Source organism: Mustela putorius, unplaced genomic scaffold (genome assembly GCF_011764305.1).
Source record: "Mustela putorius furo isolate JIRA1106 unplaced genomic scaffold, ASM1176430v1.1 tig00003858_pilon_pilon_pilon, whole genome shotgun sequence".
In the NCBI taxonomy this organism is placed as follows: domain Eukaryota; kingdom Metazoa; phylum Chordata; class Mammalia; order Carnivora; family Mustelidae; genus Mustela; species Mustela putorius.
The window spans coordinates 42,566,724-42,580,041 of NW_025422010.1; the positions used below are offsets into that span (position 1 = coordinate 42,566,724).

Below are 13,318 nucleotides of genomic sequence, written 5' to 3' on the forward strand. Positions count from 1 at the left end.
GCAGGGCCATGAAGAGATACTCATCACAAAAGCAACGCAAGTGTCCACGGGTGCATGGAAGGATAGACATCGTCTATACATACAATGGAGTGTTCTTAGAAAAGGTGGCAGTGCAGACACGTGACAGCACGTGACACTGGGTGAGATAACCCAGGCCCAAAAGGACAGCTCCTGTAGGATTCCCTTTCTGTGAGGGGCCTAGAGTAGTCTAAAAGCAGCAGAAAGAATGGTGCTTGCTGGGGGGCAGAGAGGGGGGCTGGGAGTCTGTATTGAATGGGGCAGAATTTCAGCTCTGCAAGACGAAGCAAATCCAGAGGCTACCGGCAGTTGCACAACAGTGGGAATGTATTTGATGCCACTTAAAAATGGTTAAGATGGTAAATTCTATGGTATGTGTATTTTTCCTCAATTAAGAGATTTCTAAAAATCCAAGAAAGACATTAAAGGATCAGAAGTTAGAGCAGTATTTATTCCATTTTCTTGCAATCGTATTATCTAAGGCATTTGTGGTAATTATATGGCAAGAGAATACAATTTCTTTTAAGGCCTCTGTAGTTGGACTTTTGTGCAGAAATATATCATATTTTGTATGCATTTGAGAGAGCTTATTTTATTCATGAGAAATACATCTTTGCCTCATTATCCCTTAATCACACTCAGCCACTTGCAGTAGAGGGCACGTCTCATTTCGTAGCTGCTCCGAAGATCCCCTGCTTTGCTGTGGCCCGGCCCAGACAGTACGAGGGGGCCTCGCTGCATCCCCTGCCCCTCAGGCCATGCTCTCAATGATAACGGCAATGCCTTGGCCACCGCCGATGCAAGCTGACCCAACAGCGTATTTCCCGCCCCGACGCCTAGAAGAGAAAGCAGTGGCTGAAATCTACTCAAATAAAAAACAGAACTCATTAGAAAATTAGAAGAACTAGAATTAATAATGACCACATCTGCATTATTCATCCTCATTCAGCTCAGTGTCTCAATCTTTTCTCCAGGCCTCAATACTGATCTATAGTCACAAGGTAAGGAATTCAGGAAACAGTATTTTTATTAAAAGAAGTTGTTAACAAAGAAGAGAGAAGCTGAAACAGATCTAGAAGCTGAGGTGTGCTCTGAGAAAGGAGAGGGGCCAGGAGGTCACAGAGATGAAAAGGAAGCTGAAGAAGGGCCGGCCTCTGATTTTTATACAGTCCAGATTTTCATGGCACAGGAGAGAAAGGGCAATCAGTGAGGTGTGCCCTTGTGAACGGGTGGGTGATTTAGAAGCATTTCTTGTCCCTTGCATAAAAATTAGATTCCTCTAGACCACGATCTATTCTTGTTCAATCCTAGAGAAACCACCTAGGAACTTTCTGGTGCACATTACTCATTTCGACTCCGTGAATTATTAAATGAGGGGCACCTGGGTGGCTCAGTTGGTTAAGCAATCATGACCTTCAGCTCAGGTCATGATCTCAGGGTCCTGGGATTGAGCTCTCTGCTCAGTGGGGAGTCTGCTTCTCCCTCTCTCCATGACTGCTTGTGCGCTAATAAATAAATTCTTAAAAAAAATAAAAAATAAAATGAAATGAAATGAATCCCATTTACCTTAACCTTACAGGAGCCAGAGTGATTTTTTTTTTTTTTTTGCTTGACTTATTTCGTTTTTTGCTTCTTCCTAATAGAGCAAAATGGCCCAAACTACATAGTACCAGAAGGAGGAGCTCTTGTATTAAAACTGAGAAGTATCATACCCACAGAAGGGCTCTTCTGGAACCCTGGCACTGGTGAAGGAAACACTTAGCTCAGACCCAAACGAGCAGTTTGCTCCGGTTTCTTAAATGACAGCACCTAGCTCAGAATCCTCCCAATATTCTGTTTGTTCTCCTAAAGAACCATATCTCACTCTTGTAACTGGCACGAGAGTGGTAAGCACAAGACGACAAACAAGGCCTCGGCAACACAAGGAAGCGTGCACATCCCAAGTGTAGAGCCCTAACAGGTCAGCTGGGTCATCTACACTGTCAGCCGCAAAGGGTGTGGCCATTATAACACGTTCCTGGTAAGCAGCAGTACATGGGGAAATGAGGACGAATGAAAAATGCCGGACTGTTCTGAAGAAACCCAAATCCATGCATTTTTAACCAAAGATGGCAAATATGAAACGTAACAACTTCTAGCAAATACCTTAATTCGTGAACCAGGTGTGCCATAATTCTCGATCCAGATCCTCCCAGGGGATGACCCAGGGCGATGGCTCCACCATTCACGTTGGTCTTACTTGGGTCAAGACCCAAACTCTTCTCGACTGCTAAGTACTGAGGAGCAAAAGCTTCATTCACCTAAACATAATCAAAACACAGATAAAAATCCTCGCTCATAAGTTGATTTTTAACTGAGAATGTCCAGTCCTACTGATGACTAATTTTGCTTTTTTTCCTATTTAAACTACCTTTTATCTTCAACCACTCTTTGTGAAGATAATCAGGTTTGAAAATGGGTGTAATTTACTAACTGATACTTAAGTCAACTGCATCCCTCGGAGAAAAGCCCTCAGCAATGTTGTAAAAGGATACCTAGTGGAGGCAGTGGGAGATGGCCCACAGGTTTCGGAGCCAGACGGATGGCTCAAATCTTGGCTGTATGCATGTTCTTTAAGCTCTCGACACCGAGGTCCCTTCAACAGTAAAATGTAACTGTAGTGCATCCTAGGAGTTACTGTCAAGGTTAAATGAAATCGTGGGTATTAAGTGTCTGGTGTTATTACCTGACACATACCAACCACTCAGTAGATGGTTTGTCCTATTATTTTTATTACTACTCAGTACTACTAGCCATTCTTCTAAGAATAAACTGACACACAACGAGGATAAACCTGCAGAGCCAGATAAATAGAGGAACTGTTACCGTGTTGGAATCTAGCAGATCTGAGAGGATCATATTGTATTTACTCAGCAAGGTTGGCTATGAGAATTACCTTCCTTCAGGTTCATAGCACTATAGTTTTATATGATCTTAGAAAATTTTATAGGTTAAAAAACTGATTTTAAGAAAGGTAACTTTCACAGAGTCGAAATCAAAATCTAGCCTTGTGCTTTTCCAAGATGGTGTTTTGTTTGTCCTTAGGTCCTGCATTATTTTCCCATTTTATATGGTCATGTTTAAGGTGGTACTAAGGGAAGTGGAATATGAACCAGCGAAACTAGGTTTCTGAATCAAGGTAAAACTACCATGATCATCAAAAGTCCCAAAGACAATCCTATAAAGCTATGTCCTTGAGCACATACATATCTATAAATGATTATGAACAGCTTCGCAGAGCTGACATATTTAAACAGAGCTTTAAGTGTGAAATCTAGAGTCAGAAATCCAGGAATATTATTTGTGAATATGATAATTAAGCAGCCGCCTTGAGGCTTTAAGAATGGAAGAAGAGCTTGAAGGATAAGCTGTTTGTCTAAAACCCTGGTTTCCTGGATGAGAGATGATCACACCTGTGCAGAGTGACAAGCCCCTTCTCTACCAATTTAGAGAGACTTCCTTTGTTATGTTAGTTATTTCCCAAAGTCAAGAAGCAAAGATATTTAATTACCTAAAATTTTCGAATAGTCCCCAAATGTAAAATGTATATAATCCAGCTTTATTTTCTTTTCCACTCTTCCTTTTAATTGTGCTAAATGCTTAAGATGCCTTTGCTCAAAACGAACATTAAAAAAAAAAAAAAAAAAATCGTGGGGCGCCTGAATGGCTCAGTGGGTTAAGCCTCTACCTTTAGCCCAGGTCATGATCTCAGGGTCCTAGGATTGAGCCCCACATCGGGCTCTCTCCTCAGCAGGGAGCCTGCTTTCCCCTCTGCCTACTTATGATCTCTGCCTGTCAAATAAATAAATAAACTCTTTTTAAAAAATCACCATACTTATAATAATAAACTTAAGTTTTCTATGCCAAAAATTATCACACCCCAAATCTAGCCAAAACTATGGTGTAAAAGACAAAGGTAAGTCTGGGGGATGGAGAGTTTTAACTTGGTGCGAGGGCAAGAAACCAAGAAACTTCTAGATTTGGCACCAGATATTAATTTTTCTATTATGTCAATTCTTTGCTTATATATTTTTTCATTTTAATGCATCAGAGGTCGAAGTTATTCTCACCCACCTCATAGAATATTCAATTCAACAAACACACTGGTAGTCTAAAATGAAATATTCTTGTAAGGTCCTAAGACGTTTCTAGGAATTCATATCTTAGTAGGAGAAATCAGGCTATTTTAATTATTTGAATATACGTATTTTAATCAGGTAGAGAAAAGTACCTATTCAAAGCACGTAGTGGAAGTAATACTTGGACACATGTAATCTGGAAAGGCTAATAGCACGGAAACAAAAAAAGCTATAAAATACCAAATTAAAGCCATTCATGCTATACATGTTAGTAGCTTATTCATGTACAATAGTCTTAACACTTACCTCTACCAAATCCATGTCCTTAAGACTCCGTCCTGTTTTCTTCAGTGCCCCGCTGATAGCAGGGACGGGGCCTACATAAGAACAAAATCAGTTCCATCTTATGTGGCAGGTATTAGTAGCCACAAATCTTACCACCTTAGCACATTATGCAATGATGGGACCATAAAAAACCAGAAAACAGAACCAAAGTGAAAAGATGGTTGTGCAAAAGTGCAAATGAGAGGCTCACATGGAGACTTCTGCCAGAAACAGCTTTAAAAGCTCAGACGGGGGACGCCTGGGTGGCTCAGTTGGTTAAGCAGCTGCCTTCAGCTCAGGTCATGGTCCCAGAGTCCTGGGATCGAGTCCCACATTGGGCTCCTTGCTCCGCAGGGAGCCTGCTTCTCCCTCTGATTCTGCCTTCCACTCTGTCTGCGTATGCTCGCTCTCGCTCACTCTCTCTCTGACAAATAAATAAATAAAATCTTTAAAATAAATAAATAAATAAATAAATAAAAATTAAAAAAAAAAAAAAAAAAAAAAAGCTCAGACAGGGGCACCTGGGTGGCTCAGCTGGTTAAGTGTCTGCCTTCGGCTCAGGTCATGATCGATCCCAGGGTCCTGCGATCGAGCCCTGCATTGAGATTCTGCTCAGCAGAGAGCCTTCTTCTCTCTTTCCCTCTGCCTGCCACTCTGCTTACTTGTGCTCTCTGTCAAATAAATAAATAAAATATTAAAAAAAAAAAAAAAAAAAGAGTTCAGACAGCCGAAGGAGATATCTATGGGGTTCTGCAGTCATTGACAGAGTGTGCCTCCTACCGAAGGTCAAGGCAGACTGAGTGCTCTCCTGGGTCACAAGTAATATGCATTCCCAGTAGAGAAGGACTGGGAGAATGGCCACTCTGAATTTTTCAGGTCCATCTGGACGGAAGACAAGAAACGGCAGCTGTATCTCCACGAGGGCACAGCAAGACAGGAAACCACAAGGCACTTCAAAGAAAAGATACCTGAAGCAAAGGAGCGTTTCTATTGCCAGTGGTAGGCAGAGATTTTAAACGAAACCACCCCCATGGCAGAAATGCAAATCTACCTAGTAAGACTTCTGAAACTTTAGCTCCCAGATTACTGATGATCACCAATGACAGTTAGTTTAACGCTGCTCAAGATTTTCAAGTTATACTGGTATTTTCTCCTGAAAGGTAAAAAAGCTGGCTGAAGAAGATTATCTACTTCACTATTCTGAGAGAATGGAATGACCATGTCTAAAAAATGTATGCGTTATGTTCTATTGAGTTAAAGTAGTCAGATACTCTGCAACAAGTGTCATACATGTGCCTAAGGGAATATAGGCAATCGGTCTTCATAAGAAGAGCATGATGCAATCCAAACACAGTGTGCTTTGTTTTGTCACCTAAGTTAAAATGTTCCTTGGACAGTCGTCTGCTTACTGGCAAAGGGCATCGGGTTAGCGCTTTTCAATCTGGCTACCGATATAACATAAAACCTAGTTCTAGATTCTCTTTGAATGTCTAAGGCACAAAAATAGGACAGTCAACAGCGGAGCCAGCAGTTAGCCAGCATGGCCGGGGATAAAGTACTCTTACAGGGGTCAGAGACACACGGAACCAAAAGCTGAGGGGCTAACTCGCTCGACACATCTCCTTGTCCTCATCTCCACAGTAAGCGTGACTCAGTGCATTCTTATTAACTCAGAATCATTACGGTCAATTGTTAAAAATACGCAGGGTCACAGTCTGACTTTTAAAGGACTGTTCCCGTAACACTGTTACTGGACTTCACAGGGACCCAGAAAGTTGTAATAATCTTGTTGGGGAAAGGAGACCTCATTTCTAGTCCTGCCACTAAGCTATGTGACGCTGAGCACCTGTTTTGGGCTGTAAGCTTCTCATCACAAGTGCTCTGAACTGGGTTTTAACCTTCTTTTTAACCACTGGAATCCTCTCTACAAATTAAGCCCAATAAAAGATAAAACCAGAGCTGCTATAGCTGCAGAGGTTCAAGGTTTCCCCCACCACTGCTGCCACGGGGGAGTTCCAGGGAACACTGACTGTCTTTCCGTGTGTGTCCTTCCTGGGAGCCACTGCGAGAGCCAAGTCCCCGCTTTCCTCCCTTTTCTGGGTCAGCAGCTTCTCTGGAAAGGCTAAGGATTGCCTGATGTTGGATAACTACATAACCCAGGGCACCATTCTTAGCAACTGGAGTGATGAATCAATCCCCACCACTCAAAAACCACTCTCCGTTGTTTATTCCTTTGGGGCAATCCGTGCAGTCACCTTGTTTAATCCCGTACAACAACTGACAGACAGCTGTTTAGTGAAGGGACATCTGACACTGGGGCATTTGGCATTTATGGCTCTGCTTAAGCCCTGAGGGAAAAAAGCAATCCTTCCACAATGGTATTCACTGTACTGCAGGCGCCTCACTTAAAAAATACTAGTGCTGGAAGCTTTGTCCTGTCCCGTCTGTACCCTCATACCCCGAAGAAAAGGCTACAAAGAAAAGGCCAGCATCCAGACCCTGGAACACAAGAAAGGAAATCTACATTTTCTTCTTTTTTTCTTTTTCCTTTTTAGATTATTATCTATCTAACAGAGACACAGCGAGAGAGGAACACAAACAGGAGGGGTGAGAGAGGGAGAAGCAGGCTTCCCTCTGAGCAGAGAGCCGGATGTGGGCCTCGACCCCAGGACCCCAGGATCATGACCTGAGCCAAAGGCGGATGCTTAGTGACTGAGCCACCGAGGCGCCCTGGGAAAACGACATTTTCTTCGCTATGTTAATGTACCAGAACCTATCCAGTGATATTAAACTGAAAAGAACTATAAAAGAACTACTTACCTATATCAAATAAATTTGATTGATCATCAAGACGAGCCAGGTACACTTAAACCCCACACTCCCCAGGCTTCACCCTAGAACTACTGAAACAAAATCTTTTGGGGTGGGGTTATGGGTAGATTTTGATGATCATTTGGGGTCTGTTCCAGACACTGAAGTGATAAATACCATACTTTTTAAAGCTACTTTCCATCTCTAAAGCAAAAGCAGTGTTTTGGTGAAAGCAAGGAGCTAAAAGCTAATTAAGCTTTTAAGCCTGAAACATAGAAAAAACTGACTTTTAACAGATGGTCACATAGCTTATGGTTTTGGTTAAAGTAATCTGAAACACAGTGAAAGTGACAAAATATAAACAGATACAGTTGGGTATTTACTATGTCCCCAGTGAGCATAGATGCTATTACTTGAGAAGAACTTTGAGGGACAGACCGAAGGATCTCCGGGAACACAGGTCAGCAACAGGTCGTCCCCCTTCTACCCTGGATCCTACTTCAAAATCCAATTTAGTTGGAAAAGGCCTAACTGCGCTCATAGAAAAACCTCTGGACCCATCGAGAATCTAAATCTAGCCCCAGAGGAGCCTTTTCTTTGGGGTATGAGGGTACAGACGGGACAGGACAAAGCCTCCAGCACTAGTATTTTTAAGTGAGGCGCCTCATCAATTCTGTTTCCTGGAGAATGATGAGAGACATTACTAAAATTCAGCATATCTGAGGTTCCTAGGAGCACATCCAGCAAAAAGCTGTTTCTTTTCCTAATTTGTATCTTTCAAGCCAAAAGGAGCATACAGCAGGCCCTTGAACAGCACAAGTTTGAATGGAGCAGGTCCACTTACGTGCAGATTACAGTACGATGAATGTATTTGCGTACAGTTTTCTTAAGAACATTTCCTTTCCTCTAGTTTACTGTGAGAACACAATTCGTACTCCACGTAACATACAAAGTGTGTGTTAAAAGCTTATGTTACGGGTCAGACTTCTGGGCAACAGGAGGCTCTTAGTGGTTACATTTCATGGGAAGCAACAGGTACTTGGACTCCGGCTGTGTGACGGTTGGCACCCCTTGTGCCCACGTTGTTCAAGGTCAACTATACACACTTGTAGGGAGCTCTCCTCATCTCTGCCAAACTGAGATCCACGGGAATCCTTCATTTCCTATGAAGTGGCAGCTGAGCCAGGTGGGTGTGACTCTGACTTCCGGGACAGCACAGTGGGAAGGGCACTGGAATTAGAGAGGCCCGGTTCCCATCCTGGCTCCATCACTTACCCGTCTGGAACTTGACAAGATAACCTCCCTAAGCCTCCATTTTCTCCCTCACAAAGGGGTTGTGGGAAGAGGAAAGGAGACACACCAGTGGCTGCATGCACGACACCCAGCGTTCAGCCATCTCTGTTTGGCCCCAGGATCCCTCCTTGCCTCGTGTCTCCTGTAGTCAGCACCTTGTAATTCTTCTGTTATATGCTGGGAGCCAGTCTTAAATACAGACAGTGAGATGTGATAACTGCCCACGAGCAGTCTTGGTTTTCCTATTGGGCCCGGCACAGGTTTTCTAGATTTGTTTAAATGACTGATGACCAATCATTTCTCCACAAGTGACCTTGATCTGGCTACTGTTTCAGGTATCTGAAGGCCAAAGACAACTTCTCTCCAGAAACATACACAACAAACTTACCAATACCCATGATGGAGGGATCACATCCAGACACGAAATAGCCCACAATTCTTGCCAGTGGTGTGAAGTTATGTTTTTTAACAGCATCTTCACTAGCTATGATAACAGCTCCAGCACCATCGGATACCCCCTTGGAAACAAAAACAGGAACACTGACTAGATGGCAGAAGGACCCAGTTAATCAAGGTTTGAGCTAATGCGGTAGTGTTAAGATTGTGGTACTATGTAAGAAACAGCATCACAATCTGGGCTACGATGAGGGCTCACAGTGCTCCAGGAACTGTTTTAGGCACAGAATCTAACCTCACCAAGGGAAAACAGGAAACAATGTCCAGGAAAAGATTATGTCCAGATATGGGGAGATGTAAGGAATCTGCTGAGTTGTATACATCAGAAAACCAACAAACCAACCAACGAACCCAGGAAAACTGGAATAATAACCAAGCAGATTTCCTTCTACAGTCCTTGTAATATTTTGAAAAGACTAAGAAACTGGAAGAGTATTATATGCGATTAAAGTATTTTGTTTGGGACTATGAAACCCCCAATTAACCGAATATGAACGCTGCCAGTTGAAGGTAAACAGCTAAAGACTAGCACGAGAAGTCTCCAAAAGACCCCACAGGACTACTTGGCACTGAACACGGCAGCAAGAGTTCAAGGTGAGCTGTGGCGTCACCTACCGAGGCGTTGCCCGCGGTCACGGTTCCCTCTTTCTTGAATACTGGGGGGAGTTTAGTTAACTGCTCCAGGGTCGTCTGGGGCCGAGCGTGCTCGTCTACCTGCATTGTCTGTTTCCCCTTCTTCGTCTTCACCTCAATGGGTGCCATCTCATTATTAAAGTAGCCAGCATCGTTAGCTGAAAGAGGAGCAAGACCATCGTGAGAATGGGAGAAAAAGAAGATACAAGAAACCAAATCAAACACATCCTTCAGTTTCGGCTCTACCCTTTCCTCGCAGCCGACTTTAACATAAGCCTCTGTTACAGGTACAACTTACGCTGCCTCTTGAAGGACTTAATACACTGCCATCAATCTATGCAAATGTATTCTGCCTCTTTTTAAAATTGTAATTTTGATCTTTTTTACTGTAATTTTTTTTTTAACAAGGTTATCACTAGACTACTAGCAGTCCTTGTCTGTTAGCTACAGATAGAATAGCACTAAGTAAACTTAATGTCTCATTTAAACTGTTCTGGGTGAGGTAAGAAGTAAATTGAAAAGTCACCAGGTCGTACAACAATAACGTATTGTACACTTAAAAAAATTTAAGGGGGTAGAGTTTATTTTAAGTGTCTTTACCACAGTAAGAAAAAAGAAGTTGTCTCCAAAAGAAGTTATCGATCTAGGTTACCAAGTAATCTATCACTGAAATTTAATGACAAGCAACCCAAAGAAATTCTACGAGCGATTACCGACACAGTTATGAGTGAAACAGCTGCCCTGCTTCCACCTCCACGGACTACAATGGACCGCAGTACTCTACAGCCTCCAGAAACAGAATACGCCAGGAGTGAGACCACCTTCCTTCTGACAGCCCTTTACAAGGGCAGGCTACACACTTCCCTTATTTGGTTTTCATAACTCTTAGGGGAAAAGGGGAGGCAAATCTTCTTTATCTCAGTTGTACAGACGCCCAGTGAAAAAAATGACTTGGTAGAGGTTGGTTAACTTGTTTATGAGGCAAAGGTAGACACAGAGCTGGTGCCTCCTGGCCTCCGGACCAGCATGCTCCCACTTTAATGTGTAAGAAAAACACAGAGAATGAGCTGGCCGGAATCCGCTCCGTCCCACTTCTCCCTCTGAAGAGCTAAGATGAACTTCATTCTCACTACTCCGAGTACTTAACGCCCCTGAAGAAGAGTTGCTGCTCATTTATAATAGTTTAATTTAAAAAACCTTTTTCAAGAGACTTCAACTCACCATACTGTCATGTTGCCCACCTTGGACTGGTCTGACAGTAGTGAGAAGTGTTATACCAATGGCACCAGAGCTCTGGCCGCAGAGAGTTCTGAGTCTTCAAGTCAGCGCAGCGCGCAACGATTCTCAATTAGGAATGGGAGGAGGAAGGCGCACAATGGGTCCTTTCCAAACATACCATCCCTTCCTCGTGAACAGGATATGCCTCACAGAGGAGAACACCCTCTCTGGGCCCGCAGCTTCCGGGAGCCATTGTCTCTCACAGAGTATCAAAGCCCTCGCAGCAGAGTGTTCTACGTGTTCTACTAACATCAGAACCACGGAGGACAAAATTCAAGTGGCCAGATAAGGTCAATTAGCAATGCCACTTTTTATGTAGCATTACTGTATTTCAAAAGAGAAACTCCCGGTTAATTTTGCAATCATTCACAGAACATCTAGTCATCTAAACGCAAAGGAATGATGAAAAAAAGTGACTTTCAAAAGGTACAATTTTAAATAAATATTATTATATGACCATTATAATCCGAAAACGACCAAAATCTTCTCTATTTTTTTAAACCCAGGTATAACTGATATACAACATTATATTAGTTTCGGGTATACAACCCAACCATTCGTTATCTGTGTATACAGGATTGCATAATGATCACTGCTCTAAATCTAGTTAACATCTGTCCCCATACATAGCTGCACCAATATTTTTTCTTGTGACGAGAACCTTGAAGACCTACTCTACTAGCAACTTCACGCACGCGCTCTACATTGTTATTAACTATGATCACCATGCTGTATGTTACATCCCCAGGACTTACTTTATTTTATAACCTTTGACTCCCTCTGCCCATTTCACCCACCCCCCCAAGTTTTCTTCTGTTGACACTTCCAACATGCATCGCACTGACCAGCTTTCCACCTCTGCTGGGACTGCAGGGCGTACTTGTCACAGTCTTCTCTGCTTATGTTATGTTTTGCAGCAAGATTCTCCGCGGTGATCCCCATGGGGAGCCGGATGTGCTCATCTGTTAATCCTGACCACAAAGCATCTTCCAGCTATTGAAAGACATGAGTAGTAAGGTGATTTGTTAAAGTGTATCTTTTGAAAGTAATATCTCTACATTTAATTAATTGTCCCAATAAATGAAAGTAAAACTATGTTTTCTGATTATTATTATTACTATTACTATTATTATTATTCATCTTTGGTTCTGGGACATTTTAAAAAACAGGCAATGCCATAATCAAATGCACGCATCCTCACTGTTCAGGGAGGGGACACAGGAGATCATCCTACAATCAAAAACGAAATGACCGGGGTACCTGGGTGGCTCGGTTGCTAAGCGTCTGCCTTTGGCTCAGGCCATGATCCTGGAGTCCAGGGATCGTCAGGCTCCCTGTTCAGCAGAGAGTCTGCCTCTCCCTCTCTCACCCCCCTCCCCTCCCGCCGTATACTCGCTCACAAATAAATAAATAAATAAAATCTTAAAAAAGAAAAAAGGGGCACCTGGGTGGCTCAGTGGGTTAAAGCCTCTGCCTTCAGCTCAGGTCATGATCCCAGGGTCCTGGGATCGAGTCCCACATCGGGCTCTCTGCTTAGCAGGGAGCCTGCTTCCTCCTCTCTCTTTCCTTCTGCCTGCCTCTCTGCCCACTTGTGATCTCTGTCTCTCAAATAAATAAATAAAATCTTAAAAAAAAAAAAAAAGAAAGAAAGAAAGAAAGAAAGAGAGAAACCCTCCAGGCTACATTTTTAAGAAATCTAAACCTAACACGGGGTCCTCATGCGATGCTTCCCTGTAGCCACCTATGACCCATGATTCTGCGCTCCGCAGGAGTGTGCCTGAGCTCCTTCAGTGACAGGAACAGCTGGTTCTGTCAGCTACTGGGAGGTGGAAAACCCCACACAGGTTCCTTGAGGAACAGAAAAGTTACTTATTATCCAGTGGGTCAGTCTCTGATAAGGAGGCTCCCTTGTGTCTTCTCCACTGCCCCTCGTCATCTTTGAGTCACTGACCTGTCTTTCCAAAGGTTTTCTTAATGCTTGGTGTCTAAAATACTATTTCATATTTTCTAGGTCTTATTCTTTCCAACTTTCAAAAAGGCCAGGGGATGAACTAGGTGAAGTGTGAACCAATCATTGCTGTTGGAAAATGCTAGCAACAGAGAATGTCATTAGCCCTTTCCCAGGGGAGGGACAGCCCACTAGTGCCCTCTGTCAGTACTGTCATTCCCGTGCCAGAGCTCTCAAAGATGCGAAGGTCAGTTTTTGTCTGACTGACTCAGGACAACATCATCTCTATTCAAAGAGAATCTTTAAAAAAAAAAATTTAAAGAGCAAAATTAAAAAAAAAAAAAATCAATAAAACAGAGTAGGTTTTCTGTGAAGAAGATACCTATTCAATGGAGACTGCTCCAGGAACAAAACTTCCATAAATCATGGTAAAGATTTA

General features: G+C 42.9%; 1 protein-coding gene across 3 annotated transcripts in view; it reads right to left on the minus strand.

The window, feature by feature from the left end:
• Positions 1–448: 448 nt before the first annotated feature.
• Positions 449–13,318, minus strand: part of ACAA2 (acetyl-CoA acyltransferase 2) — a 29,975-nt gene continuing 17,105 nt past the window's right edge. For all 3 annotated transcript variants that reach the window (XM_004752179.3, XM_004752178.3, XM_045065615.1), the window contains exons 5-10: positions 11,777–11,924; positions 9,636–9,811; positions 8,953–9,082; positions 4,443–4,513; positions 2,164–2,318; positions 449–854 (exon numbers count right to left, since the gene is read on the minus strand). In XM_004752179.3, the coding sequence (XP_004752236.1) occupies positions 770–854; positions 2,164–2,318; positions 4,443–4,513; positions 8,953–9,082; positions 9,636–9,811; positions 11,777–11,924 (765 nt within the window). In that variant the 3' untranslated portion in view covers positions 449–769. The remainder of the gene's footprint in view (positions 855–2,163; positions 2,319–4,442; positions 4,514–8,952; positions 9,083–9,635; positions 9,812–11,776; positions 11,925–13,318) is intronic.